The sequence below is a fragment of the Trichophyton verrucosum genome (genome assembly GCF_000151505.1).
Source record: "Trichophyton verrucosum HKI 0517 chromosome Unknown contig00372_1.f1.exp, whole genome shotgun sequence".
In the NCBI taxonomy this organism is placed as follows: Eukaryota; Fungi; Ascomycota; class Eurotiomycetes; order Onygenales; family Arthrodermataceae; genus Trichophyton; species Trichophyton verrucosum.
Genome location: NW_003315390.1, coordinates 1 through 12,368, shown reverse-complemented (window position 1 = coordinate 12,368; position 12,368 = coordinate 1). Strand labels below are relative to the sequence as shown.

The 12,368-nt window shown below is 55.7% G+C and overlaps 5 protein-coding genes across 5 annotated transcripts; 4 read left to right on the top strand and 1 right to left on the bottom strand.

Moving 5' to 3' along the window:
- Window positions 1-739: 739 nt before the first annotated feature.
- Window positions 740-4,589, top strand: TRV_04834 (telomerase reverse transcriptase, putative; the record flags this gene model as incomplete). The annotated part of the gene is made up of 5 exons (XM_003021012.1): window positions 740-1,225; window positions 1,319-1,628; window positions 1,676-1,837; window positions 1,889-2,184; window positions 2,256-4,589. 5 exons carry the CDS (start codon window positions 740-742, stop codon window positions 4,587-4,589), a joined length of 3,588 nt encoding a protein of 1,195 aa, XP_003021058.1.
- Window positions 4,590-4,938: 349 nt separating this feature from the next.
- On the bottom strand, window positions 4,939-5,322 carry TRV_04833 (uncharacterized protein; the record flags this gene model as incomplete). The annotated part of the gene is made up of 1 exon (XM_003021011.1): window positions 4,939-5,322. The coding sequence occupies one exon, from the start codon at window positions 5,320-5,322 to the stop codon at window positions 4,939-4,941; it is 384 nt and encodes a 127-aa protein (XP_003021057.1).
- Window positions 5,323-5,479: 157 nt separating this feature from the next.
- On the top strand, window positions 5,480-7,039 carry TRV_04832 (TBC domain protein, putative; the record flags this gene model as incomplete). Its single annotated transcript, XM_003021010.1, has 1 exon — window positions 5,480-7,039. One exon carries the CDS (start codon window positions 5,480-5,482, stop codon window positions 7,037-7,039), a length of 1,560 nt encoding a protein of 519 aa, XP_003021056.1.
- A 59-nt stretch (window positions 7,040-7,098) lies between these two features.
- On the top strand, window positions 7,099-8,710 carry TRV_04831 (uncharacterized protein; the record flags this gene model as incomplete). The annotated part of the gene is made up of 4 exons (XM_003021009.1): window positions 7,099-7,482; window positions 7,545-7,999; window positions 8,088-8,523; window positions 8,588-8,710. 4 exons carry the CDS (start codon window positions 7,099-7,101, stop codon window positions 8,708-8,710), a joined length of 1,398 nt encoding a protein of 465 aa, XP_003021055.1.
- Window positions 8,711-9,979: 1,269 nt separating this feature from the next.
- TRV_04830 (cyclin-dependent protein kinase complex component, putative) lies at window positions 9,980-11,712 on the top strand (the record flags this gene model as incomplete). The annotated part of the gene is made up of 2 exons (XM_003021008.1): window positions 9,980-11,356; window positions 11,419-11,712. The coding sequence occupies 2 exons, from the start codon at window positions 9,980-9,982 to the stop codon at window positions 11,710-11,712; spliced, it is 1,671 nt and encodes a 556-aa protein (XP_003021054.1).
- Between the last annotated feature and the right edge of the window lie 656 nt (window positions 11,713-12,368).

The following is a 12,368-nucleotide window of genomic DNA, read 5'->3' as shown; positions in this document are numbered from 1 at the left end:
TGCTTCTTCTTCTTGTACTTGCTCTTCTCTGTAAATAATATCCTGTCTGATATTTCTGGCTTGATATTGTCTTTGATATAAATTCAAATCTAGCCTTGGAGGATCTCCATTTTACGCTTAAAAGATACGGAAGAACCTGCTGGACTGTGGGGTTTTCGCCCTCGTTGCTTCTTCTCTCCTCTCCGTTGCTTCTTTGCTTCTTCTAGAGTACCACGGGCGTCGCAGTGCCAGTATCAGTTAGATGATGGCCTCGCCGGCGCCGGCAGTTGGGTTGAGGTTATTATTATTGAGGCACTACTGTCGATGTTTGGTAGGCCAGCGAGCAGGTTTGGTCGACGGCAGCGCGAGTGTTTCGAGTTTGATTTCAGGAGGCCCGCTGGATCTTCGGCTTCTTTTCTTCTTCTCCTGCTCGTCCGCTTCTTTGTTCATGCTGGTTATTATTTATTTTATCTTATATTAGACCGTAGATTAAGTGCTGGCCTTTGTCTGCCGTCTTGGACGTCTTTATCTCGAGCAAAGGGGCGGCATAGAAACACGTTGTAGACGACCCCTAGATACTAGATAGTCAGTAACAGACAATAACAGAAGTAAACAGTAGAGATAGAGGGATACGAGTACTGTAGGACTGTAGGACGGTCACTGTCACTCGCTGCGTTGCACGGCGCTGCCACCTCAGCGCCGTGTACAGCTACTTGCAGCTACCGGCAGCAGCGGCAGCAAACAGCAACACAGACAAGCCATGGGCAAGAGGAAGAGATCCCAGGGACACGGAGACGGGGACAGCAATGGAGACGGCGATGGAGAAGTCGATGGAGGTGATTCTGCGCCTCAGGATGCAAAGATCAGGCAGGCCGTGCTGGCGTTCTACTATCCGCGGCTGCTCAGCCTGAGGACGTATCTGCTGGAGCTGCTGCCAGCCTGCTCGACGGCCAGAAGACGCAGGATAGAGCTTGTCGGGAGGGAGCAGACGCAGCCGCAGACGAGACAGAGGAAGAAGCAGAAGCAGAAGATAGATGGCGTTCCCGGTGGTGGTGATGGTCGTCGTGATGCTGGTGATGAGCGACTGGCAGACCTGCTGGACTCGACCATCGTAGGCATCTCGAAGCCCGCCAGCCCAGCAGTCAGCGTCTTCAGGCAGAGAGAGCTCGCAGCTTTTACTCAGTCGCAGGCCATGTCCTCGAACGTCGACGCGACGGACGTTGGTGCTTCCACTGACATCGCGGACGTGAGACTTCTCCTATACCCCATGTTTACACCTATGTTTACACCTATGTTTATACCCCTATATAATGTGTGTATACCGTACTGACTAGAGTAGGTGGTCAACTTCACGATATACAGCTTGTTCAACCCGGCTGGACCGCAGGTGACGCCCCAGCACATCCTCAGCTACGGCTACCAGCGTGCTGCAGAGCCCATGGCTGCACACCGGGAGTGCGGCGTTGCGTCAGGCATACCGGGCATCGTCCCCAAGCTGCCGAACAGGAGTGTCTCGATGCTCAAGAGTGCTCCCTGGACAGACGTCATGGACATGCTGGGTGACAACGGCGAGGATATCATGCTCCATCTACTGCTGGACTGCGGGTTGTTCATCCGTCTCCAGGGCCAGTCTTACTACCAGCTCAGTGGTGAGTTTTTGATCTTTTATATACATTTGATATATTGATATTAACAGGAACAGGAACGACACTGTCCAGTATGGAGACACTGGACGCCGTGAAGAAGGAAGACGCGCCTAGAAAGCCCAATGAAGTTGTCTTTGTGCGTCGACGGATGTTCTATTCTCGTCCGGCGCTGAATGCAAAGGGGGAGCCCAAGATGGGACTACAGCATATCCGTACGTCTTTTTTTTCTCCATCAACAGACCAGCAGAGATACTGATGGATAGCTACAGATGTGCTGAATAGATACCCGGAGACCAGCATCAGCCATACAGTACATGTTATGAAGCACATCTTTCCTCGCCAGTTTGGTCTTCACAACGCCTTTACCTCCACTGTCACCAGGACAGAGACAACCATGCCGTTCAAAGACTACTCGCTGAGGGAGCAGGAGATTGCCCTGAAGCCGGGAGATAAGATCCCCCGACGGCTGCGAGGTAGACTGGTCGAGTTGATCCAGCGTATGCAGAAGAGACATGCTCGATGTTCCTATGTAGAGCTACTCCGCCATTACTGTCCAAAGGTATACCCCTTTTATTCTTCTACCATAAACATATCTTCTTATATTAAGGGGCCTAGGTTAACAACATGTAGAAAACAATAAATAATGGAAACGAAAAAGTTAGCATGACAGACTATGCAACTCCAACACATGCGGTCTCAGCCTTCTGTCGTGCAGTCCTGCAGAAAGTGATACCACATGAGCTGTACGGATGCGGCGAAGATGGCCTCCACAACAGAGCCGTTGTCATGCGCAACGTCGACCGGTTTCTCTCTCTGCGCCGCTTCGAAACCATGTCTCTCCACGAGGTCGTTCAGGGGCTCAGGATCGGATGTGTCGCCTGGCTCTCTCCTCCGTGTCAACAGGGGGGTTGCACAGATCAGGGGCAGCCAGGAAACCATAACCATAACCATAACCACAACCACAACCACCACAACCACACCAACCATAAACTAGCTCTGTCAGATTATCGAAAGAGGACAGAGATATTTCTCGAGCTCATATATTACCTGTTTGACTCCCTGCTCATCCCCCTGGTCAGATCCAACTTCTACCTGACCGAATCGAGCACGTATAAGCACAGACTGTTCTACTTTCGACATGATGTATGGAAACGCCTGTCCGAACCCGTCATGGCGGACCTCAAGTCCACGCTCTTCCAGGATATCAAACACAGTAAAGCGGAACGGCTGCTCAACGGCGAATCCCTGGGCTACTGCCATATTAGACTCCTGCCCAAGTCTCAGGGCGCCAGGCCCATAGCTAACCTCAGGAGACGGCCGGTGCTCAAGAATAATAAGGGACGGTCTGGACATGGACAGTCCTTCCTTGGATCGAGCATAAACTCCCAGCTCGACCCCCTTTTCCAGGTCCTCTGCTACGAACGAGACCAGTGCCCGGAATCCGTAGGATCAGGCCTCTCGTCAACGGCCGCAATGTATCCCCGGCTAAAAAGGTTCAAGGAGCAAATTAAGGCATCACCAACACGAGCTAACGGCCCGCTGTACTTTGTTAAATTGGATGTCCAGGCCTGCTTCGACACAATCCCTCAGGCAAGGCTGATGCAACTAGTCGATACGCTGGTGGTTGACGATTCGTACCGTCTCTCTAAGCACGCGGAGTTTCATCCTAGCATCATTACAAGCGGGCCGTCGCGGGAACAAGTGAAACAGCAGCCCCGGGAGTCCAACAGGAACAAACCAACGAGGAGGTTCGTATGGCGAGCAGCAGCCTCTGATGATTTCCAGCCCGTATTCGACGCTGTTTCATCCTCATCCTCAACAACGCCTGGCCAGTGCAGTAGCAGCAACAACAGCAGCAGCAGCTCCAACCGCAGAAGCAGGTGTGGCGGTGCACCAGCAGTGTATGTTGAGAATGGCTGGCACCGGACCCATACACGGGACGACCTGCTAGCCCTACTTGAGAAGCATATCCGCAACAACCTGGTCAAGATCGGGAAGAAATACTACCGCCAGAAAAGGGGAATTCCGCAAGGATCCGTGGTCTCCAATCTGCTGTGCAACTTCTTCTATGGCCAGCATGAAGAGGAGCGACTGGGTTTTCTGCGCGAGCCCCAGGCGTCGGCCCCGACCTTGCTGATGCGGTATGTCGACGATTACCTGCTTATCAGCACCGACAGGAGGCTTGCCGAGCGGTTCCTGCAAGTGATGCTGGACGGGGATGAGGAGTTTGGCATATCCGTTGCCCCGGAGAAGACGCTGGTTAATTTCGACGTCAACATCGCGGGCAGGCATATCCCCCGTCTCGAGGGACGCCAGCTCCTGTTCTGCGGCGCCCTGATCGACGTGAAATCTCTGGCTCTCACCAGAGATCGATCGGCCACGAGTAACATCATCGACGCTGGCGCTGGCAGCCGCGCTGATAGGGCCAAAGGGAAGAACGCCGCCGTGAGCACCCACGACTCGCTGACGGTCAACATGACACGCCCGCCGGGCCAGGAGTTCACCCGCAAGGCCCTCAAGGCCTTCCAGATGCAGGCCCAGACGATGTTTCTCGACACGAAACACTCGTCCTCTGCCGTCGTGCTGGCCAGCCTTTTCCGCTGCTTTGCCGAGTGTGCCCTGAAGACCCGCGTGTACTACCAGGTCATGCAGCGGTATTCGTCTGCTCGATCCTGCTCCTGCTCGCCTGGCCTGCTCATCTCGACCATCACCGCGGTGCTGGAGTATGGGGCCTGCCGAGTCCGGACTGCGCCCGCCGCTTCAGGGGTTCCAGCCGGCTTCGAGTGCAGCGTCACACCGCGCCAGGTGCGCTGGCTAGGAGCCACGGCCTTTCGCCGTGTGCTGTCCCGCCGCCAGAGCTACTATGCGCCTGTTCTGCGCTGGCTGGATGCGCTTCTGCGAGCCTGCAGGCCGTCCACCGACCGCGAGCACTTCAGGCTCCGTCGGGCAGTCGCAGGCCCATAACAACCCTCGCTGTAGCCCCACCCAGCCTCTCTCTATATACACCAACCTAGCACTAACAGCACTCCTACTTATCACCTACTCACCACTTCTATCAATATCTTTATCAATATCTCCCAATATCTCCCAATATCTCCAATATCACATCGACGTCGCCCTTTTTTTATATTGTTTTTAAGTCTAAAAATAGCCTTTTTTACTCCTGAAAAAACGCCAAGACTTGAAATTGCGTTTGGCAGAAAAAAAGCAACGTGACTCACCGCTTTCCGTCTGTGGCGGTGGCTTGCCCTAACGCTAGTCCTATTTAATCCATCACGTGATATCATCAGCCACACTAGCCACATGGAGAAAGTCACGTGAGCATCTCTTCGCTCTTCGACTTTTCTCTGGCTTTTTTCGACTTCGACTTCAACTTCAACTTCGACATCGCGACTTTTGCGCTTTGCCAGGCTTCTTTTTGCTCGTCTACGGCGCTCGCTGTCTCTCGTTTGTCTCTTTGTCTCTTTGTGCTGTTGTCAGTCGTTTCTCTCGCCGCAGCCCGGCCGCCTGCTGAACCTGCTGCATCTCCACCGCAGGATCCAAGGGGAAAGTTAGATCTAGCCAACTTCTCGTCTCTTACCCCCCCCCCTGCGAGATCGTCCGTATTTTCCTGGCCCTTCAGCTCTGGTTCAGCCTGGGGCATCTCCTTTCTCTCTGTGTTAAGGGCCGACAGCTCGCGGACGACTCTGCCGTTCATTGTCATTCTTATACTCGCTTTTTCTCCTGTTCACGACCGATCCCGCCTGCGTTGTACAGCGGCAATATAGACGGACCCGGATAGACGCCCGCCAGGCAGACCTGCAGATAGACACAAGGTAGAACGTCGGAGGGAGCGAGGAATACGCTGGAATGCGATGAGTACGATATCTGCGGCTGTACCGGACTCGCCCCCTGACCTGTCGGGGTCGAAATCGTCAAAGTCCTCCTCCTTCCACACGTCCTCGCACCAGTCCAACCCCGATGGCGTGTTTGCGGACATCTCCAACTTCGAGGACATCGCGCTGGAAGATGACCTGGTTGCGCAGTTCGGCAGTAATGCCCTAGACCACCGCCACTTCGACCAGGGACCGTATCCCGTGCGGTCGACGAGTGTGCCGGGCAAGAAACAGAGCCTCAGGCACAAGCAGCACCACCACCACCCGAAGAACCTGCACAGCAAGAACCCAGAGGTGGCGGCCCGCACGAAGAGCAACACCGCAGTCATGACCATGAGAGACCTGACCGGCCCTGCTAGCAGGCAGAGCAGTGGTGTGGGCGGTCCTCATGGCAGTCATCACACTGCCAACATCAACAATATTAATAATAATAACAATGGCACCTACGGCCGCCGCGGATTCGCGCAGTCCACTCCTCACGTCAATGGCATCAACCAGTCTATGCAAGCACTATCTATACAGCCACCCTCGGCCAGACGAGCGCTGAGCAGCACGTCTGACCCTTCTCTACTCCTCGCCCCGTCTAGAAACAGACAAAAGCAGCAACAACAACAGCAACAACAACATCATCATCAACAGCAGTCCCGCTCCCCTTCGCCTAGCGGTAGTGGCAGGAGTCGGTCGAGGAGCCGCCCCCCTCCTCCGTTTGCCCGTGGCGACTCTGGCATTTCTGGCTCTTCCACGGCTTCCATTCCTCGACCTCCGTCGCGACAGCCGAGTCGTAAGTCCGTCAAGGAGCTGGAGGAGGAGTATCATGATTCGGATGAGGATCTCCCCGAGGACGCCACACTATGGAACGTCCCCATCTCTCCACGCCCGCAGGACGAGCGTCCGAGAGGCCGGGACAGCAGTCGCTCGCAGAGCCGCAGTCCAGGTCCGAGACCGATTCCCTTACATGAATCCGCACCACAGCTTCCTTCTTCTCGCTCGACCTCCCCGCCTCCTGGCAGCGCTACGCCCAAGTACAGACCAAAACACAGACGGGGCCGGTCACGGTCCATGGGCCCCAGCCCGCGAGTGTCCCGGGGCACCGCCAGTCCAGCTCCCTCGCCAGACCGTCGGGGGCCCAAAGCCAACACTTGGAATGTGGTCATGTCAGAGCTCTCGGAGGAAGCCAGGATCATCACCGAAGCATTGGAGTTTCACGCTGACGAAGCTGCGCGGGACCACGAGGCCAGAGTGCAGGCCGGGCTGAAGCCGAGGCCGGTACCGAGTGGGAAACGGGCTTCTGGCGGGATGATCGAGCTCCCGCCGCTGCAGAGACCGAATATCATGATTGATCCGCTGCCGATAAGCAAGGAGAAGGAGAAGGTTCTATCTCGGACACGGCCCAGCTGGCTGCCTCCGAAGGACCAGAAGGAAGAAAAGAAGCATCTCAAGGAGTACAAGCGGATGATGGCTTTATCCAGAGAAGCTGGTGCGTATACATACATGTACTTTGCAATATGTGTCTGGGAAGGTCAACTAACTGTGGGATAGATAAACGGCGGGCGGCGGAAGAAGCGTCAGCGCAATGTAAGAAGGACGACACTCGCAAGATGCTGCAGCGCATCTGGGACGACTATGTGTTCCCTGACTGGGACAGGGTGATTGCCGAGCCCCGAACACGAGAGCTCTGGTGGCGCGGTATCACGCCTCGGTCTCGCGGGGCGGTGTGGCAGCGAGCCATTGGCAACGAGCTGGCCCTGACAGAGGAGTCGTTTGTCAAGGCGCTGGAGCGGGCCGAGCAGCTCAGGAGCAAGACGGGCGACGGGTACAAGTGGGCGCATGAGCGGTTTGCAGCCATCCGCAAGGATGCAGCTAGTGCCTTTCCTGCGCTGAATGTGTTTGCAGAAGGCGGACCGCTACATGATAGTCTGGTGCAGGTGCTGGATGCGTATGCCATGTACCGCAGCGACGTAGGCTACATCCACGGCATTCACGTATGTTCCCTTTTATCCTATGTTAATAATGTGTGTGTTCATGTGCTGACAGTATGTTCTAGACCATTGCTGCTGTTCTACTACTGCAACTGCACACGGCCTCTGCAGCCTTCCTGACTCTGGCCAACGCCCTTAACCGACCGGTAGCCCTGGCCTTCCTGACATCTGACCCCGGAGCCACCGCCCGAGCATACAGTCTGGCCTCTGCAACGCTGCGTCTCAAGTTCCCGCGCCTGTCGACGCATCTATGCGAGAACCTGTGCCTGTCCGACTCGCAGATCTGGGAGCCCATGTTCCGCTCGCTGTTCACGAACGGGCTGGACGTCGACCATGTCTCGCGCATTTGGGACTGCTGGGTGTTTGAAGGCGACCGCATCCTGTTCCGGGCGGGCGTGGCGGTGCTGGGATGCCTGGAGACGCAGCTGCTGGGCCTGGTGCCGGGCGAGGAGGGCCAGCGGGGGGCCACCGACGTGCTGGGCTGGGGCTCGAAGCGGCTATCAAGAAGAGGCCGGAGCCGGTCGGCGTCAGACACGAGCAGCGAGGCGGCGGCGGAGAGCAAGCTGTACTGGTCTCTGGGGACTCAGGGGACAGACGCTTTTATGCAGCTTGTCAGGGAGGCAGGAAGGTGATCTCTCTTCTCCTCTTCTCCTCTTCTTCTCTTCTTCATCTTCGTCTACTACTTCTTCATCTTTCGTTTTGTCATCCTGTACATCAGCTAGTCTAATATTAATCTGCAATAATCAATGCTTAATAAATCTTTCTTCCATAAATGTCTGTCTCTTATATCTGATATCTGATATCACCCCCCTGTCCGTCCATCCCGGAATCGTCGCGGAAAAACAAAGATCCGGCCGCGTCGCTCTGGCTGCCTTCGAAGCTTCCAGCATCAAAGTCGAAGGTCGACGAGCAGTTCAGCAACTTTCAGCACCGCCGGCTATCCAGCGTCACTTTCCAGGGTGTGATAGACGAGTTCTTCTTCTTCTGCTTGCTTGCTTGCTGCTGTTCTTGCCTGTCTGTCTTTGTCTAGTTGTTCTGTTTGTCGTTTGTATCTTTTGAGATGGCTCCCGGGGTAACTGGGTGTCTGGGTGAAGGTGAGTGAGAGCAGAGCTCCGGCGAGCTTGGAGACGGCGAGACTGACGGCGAGCAGATGGCATACATGTCGACATGGAGCATCTCAAGAAGGGAGAAGTCAAGTAAGTCGAGATATCCCTTTGGAAGTGAATTGTGAATCAAGCTGACCTTTCAGTCTGGGTACATCAATGTAAGCCGACGACATATCTAATATATATATACAATACGTGGACTAATGAGGCAGAATGGCCATCAACTTCAAGGACGGGGTGATCCTGGGCGCAGACTCACGCACGACGACGGGCGCGTATATCGCCAACCGGGTGACGGACAAGCTGACGCAGGTGCACGACACGATCTGGTGCTGCCGCTCTGGCTCGGCAGCAGACACGCAGGCGGTGGCAGACATCGTCAAGTACCATCTGGGCATGTACGGGGTGGTCTACGGCCGGCAGCCAACCACGCAGACAGCCGCTGCTCTCTTCCAGGAGCTATGCTATGACAATAAGGATGCTCTCAGGTAGACACCCTATCTTACTCAGGATATCAAGAATAAGTGAGTTAACAAGTTAGTGCCGGCATAATAATCGCAGGCTACGACGAACGGCACGGCGGCCAGGTGTACAGCATCCCCCTGGGCGGCTCGCTGCACAAGCAGCCGTATGCCATCGGGGGCTCGGGCTCGACGTACATCTACGGCTACTGCGACGCAAACTGGCGGGAGAACATGAACGAGGCCGAAGGGGTGGAATTCGTCAAGAACTCGCTGCGGGAGGCGATCAAATGGGACGGCAGCTCGGGGGGCGTCATCCGCATGGTCGTGCTGACGAGACGCGGCGCCGTGCGGCATCTCTACCTGCCCGACAACGGCTATACAGGCCCCGGGGCGTCCCCAGTATCTTAACCTGTCAATGCTACCGACTTCTTCTACCAAATGCCAGCTTCAACGTTGTGTGGAAATGCTATCAATATAGCTTGCTATCGAATGCAAAAGTAAATGCGGGCTAAGCATGGATCGCTGCCCGCCGTAAGCAGGGAACGGAAGAGCCAGCGACCACTCACTGGCGCGCCAAAAGCCCACGTTCACGCAGCAAGATTCTGCTTCTTGACCTCTTCTTCTTCTTAATCTTCTTCTTTAATATTCTTCTTTTAATCCTCTTCTTAATCTCTTCTATATCTCTATCTCTGTCTCTATCTTGTATCTGTGGTGGCGAACATCGACCGCCCAGGCTGCCCCACCACTTTGCCTGCGCTGCCTCTGGCCGGCCCTTCGAAGGATACTGTTAAATACCAGCGGACAGCCAGCGCATCCTCTCGACGGCATCCCCAGGGCAGTTCACGGGCACTTCACGGGCATCTCGACGGCCTCCAGCAACCACAGGCCCCCTTCGTCTCGTCTCGTCCGTCCCGCTATGTGCATGCTGACATGGGCGCCGTTGCCTGCGCCCCGTTGCAGCCGCCCTTGATCGCCAGCTCGTCCGGCGGCCAGCAGCACCGCAGGGCCTCCAGCAGCGCCGGCAGCATGCTCTCTGCCGGCCTCAAGCGCGAGCTGGAGACAGCGGCAGCGTCGTCCGCAGAGGCTGGCCCGGTGGCTGCGGCGACGGCCTCGCGAGAGACCGCAGAGTCTGCGCCGGCCTCCATCTCCCAGCATCACCACCTCCATCACCATCAGCAACAACAACAACAACAACAACAACAACCACAGCAACAACACCCGCAACAGCCACACCCGCATGCCTCGACGACCAGCCTGCCCAGCTCGACGGCGGCCGCATCGTCCATCATACACCAGCGACTGCCCGACAGACAGCGGATGAACGGCCATGAGCTGCCTGCTGCCTCCCAGCCCGCCTTTCGGCCGGCCCAGGGCTCGCCTACATCTACATCAACATCTACATCTACAGCAACGTCTACGTCTACCCGTATAAAAGTCCGGGATCTCTCGCATATCCAGTCGTTTGCCAGCGAGGAGGCCGCCGCCGGGTCGTCGCAGCACCGGCCCGGCGGCCTGCAGCGCCAGTACGAGATCAGCTCCATGCCCGTGGCCGACGTGATCGAGATGGTGGCCGGCCTGCTCACCAAGATCACCACGACCAACGACCGCCAGCACGAACACCTGCACCGACATATCCCCAGGGCCGAGCAGCGCTCGCTGCCGCCGCAGACCACCAGCGTGCTGGCCTTTCACGGCAAGAATGTGCCCGGCATCACCATCCTCAACTACCTCAGCCGCATCCACAAGTACTGCCCGACCACCTACGAGGTCTTCATCAGCCTGCTCGTCTACTTCGACCGCATGACCGAGACCGTCAACTCGCATCTCCTGCAGCAGATGCACCGCCGCGCCCATCTGCGGCCCAACCCGTCCATACGCACCATGTCGACCTCTTCCTCCAACAGACCGCATACCTCTTCCTCTTCGCCCTTTTTCTCCCCTGCAAACGCCAACCCCAATACCAATACCAATACCAATAATAACGCTACTATCAGCAGACGGTTCTCCTCCCGGCGGTCGACAGAGACCTCGATTGCCCGGGTTGCAGTCAGCAAACAACACCTGCCCCCGACCTCGCCCGTCGATCACCCGATGCGGTCCCCTTCCGTCCAGGACGAGCACGACCAGGAAGCAGAGCACGACCTCAGCGACTCCGACGACGACCTCTCCGACGTCTCCGATGAGCTCAACTTTTCCCATTTCCTCGTTGTAGATAGCTATAACATACACCGCCTCGTCATTGCGGGCGTCACCTGCGCCAGTAAATTCTTCTCTGATGTTTTTTACACTAATTCCAGATACGCCAAGGTGAGTCCTTTACTCTATCACTTCACTCGCATTGACATTGATACTAATATGAACATCTACAGGTTGGAGGCCTTCCGTTGATAGAGCTGAACCACCTGGAGCTGCAATTCCTGCTGCTCAACGACTTTCGTCTGGCCGTCCCCGTCGAGGAACTCGAGGCCTACGGCACCATGCTTGTCCAGTTCTATGCCAGGGAACTCGTTGCTCAACAGCAGCAGCAGCAACAACAACAACAACAACACCAACAACAACAGGGAACACCGCAGCCCGGTTCCAACGCCACGGCCACAAGCGCCATGCAGCACCAGGGCGATCCTCCGGCCCAGAACGACAGATTCACACCAACACATACATAAAACGGCGCGAGAGTTACGAGTTCTTTTTTTTTTTTTTTTTTCTTCCCTTCTCCTTTCCTTACTTTCCTTGCTTTTTTTGTCTATCTTTCTATCTTTCCTCTCTCTGTCTATCCTTTTCTAGTTTCCTTGATTCCTCTCCCCTATGATGAAACGGCAGTTGGTCCTTGTCAGACGTGCTCCCTCCAGGCGTTGTGTACAGTGTACATCACCACCACCACCCAACCCCCCCCCATGCACCATAAGTCACCATATCCCTCCCTCTGGCTCCGTATATACTGGAGATACCCACTAGCCCTCCTCCCTGTCTGTCTGCTCTCCCTCTCATGGATGTATTTATTTGATGTCTGGATGGATGGACGCTTGAATGGCCCCCTTGTCTACTTAGTCTCTCTTCCTCCCCCTTTTTTTTTCCCTTCTGCGTCCACTTTTTGAATCTACGGAGTAGCTACTTAGATCCGGAAACGTCATCGTCCTCGCTCATAGTAATGTCTATTTTACCTCCTCCCGCGCGTCTCAGCCTCTCTTCTAGCTCCGTCTCAGCTTTCCTCCTCCTCCTCCTCGTCGCCGCCCCTGAATCAGCCCTGAAAAAAGCCCCCTTAAAAAGAGCCGCCAGCTTATGTAATCCGGCGTCTATTTTCGTACGTTTTTTTTTTTTT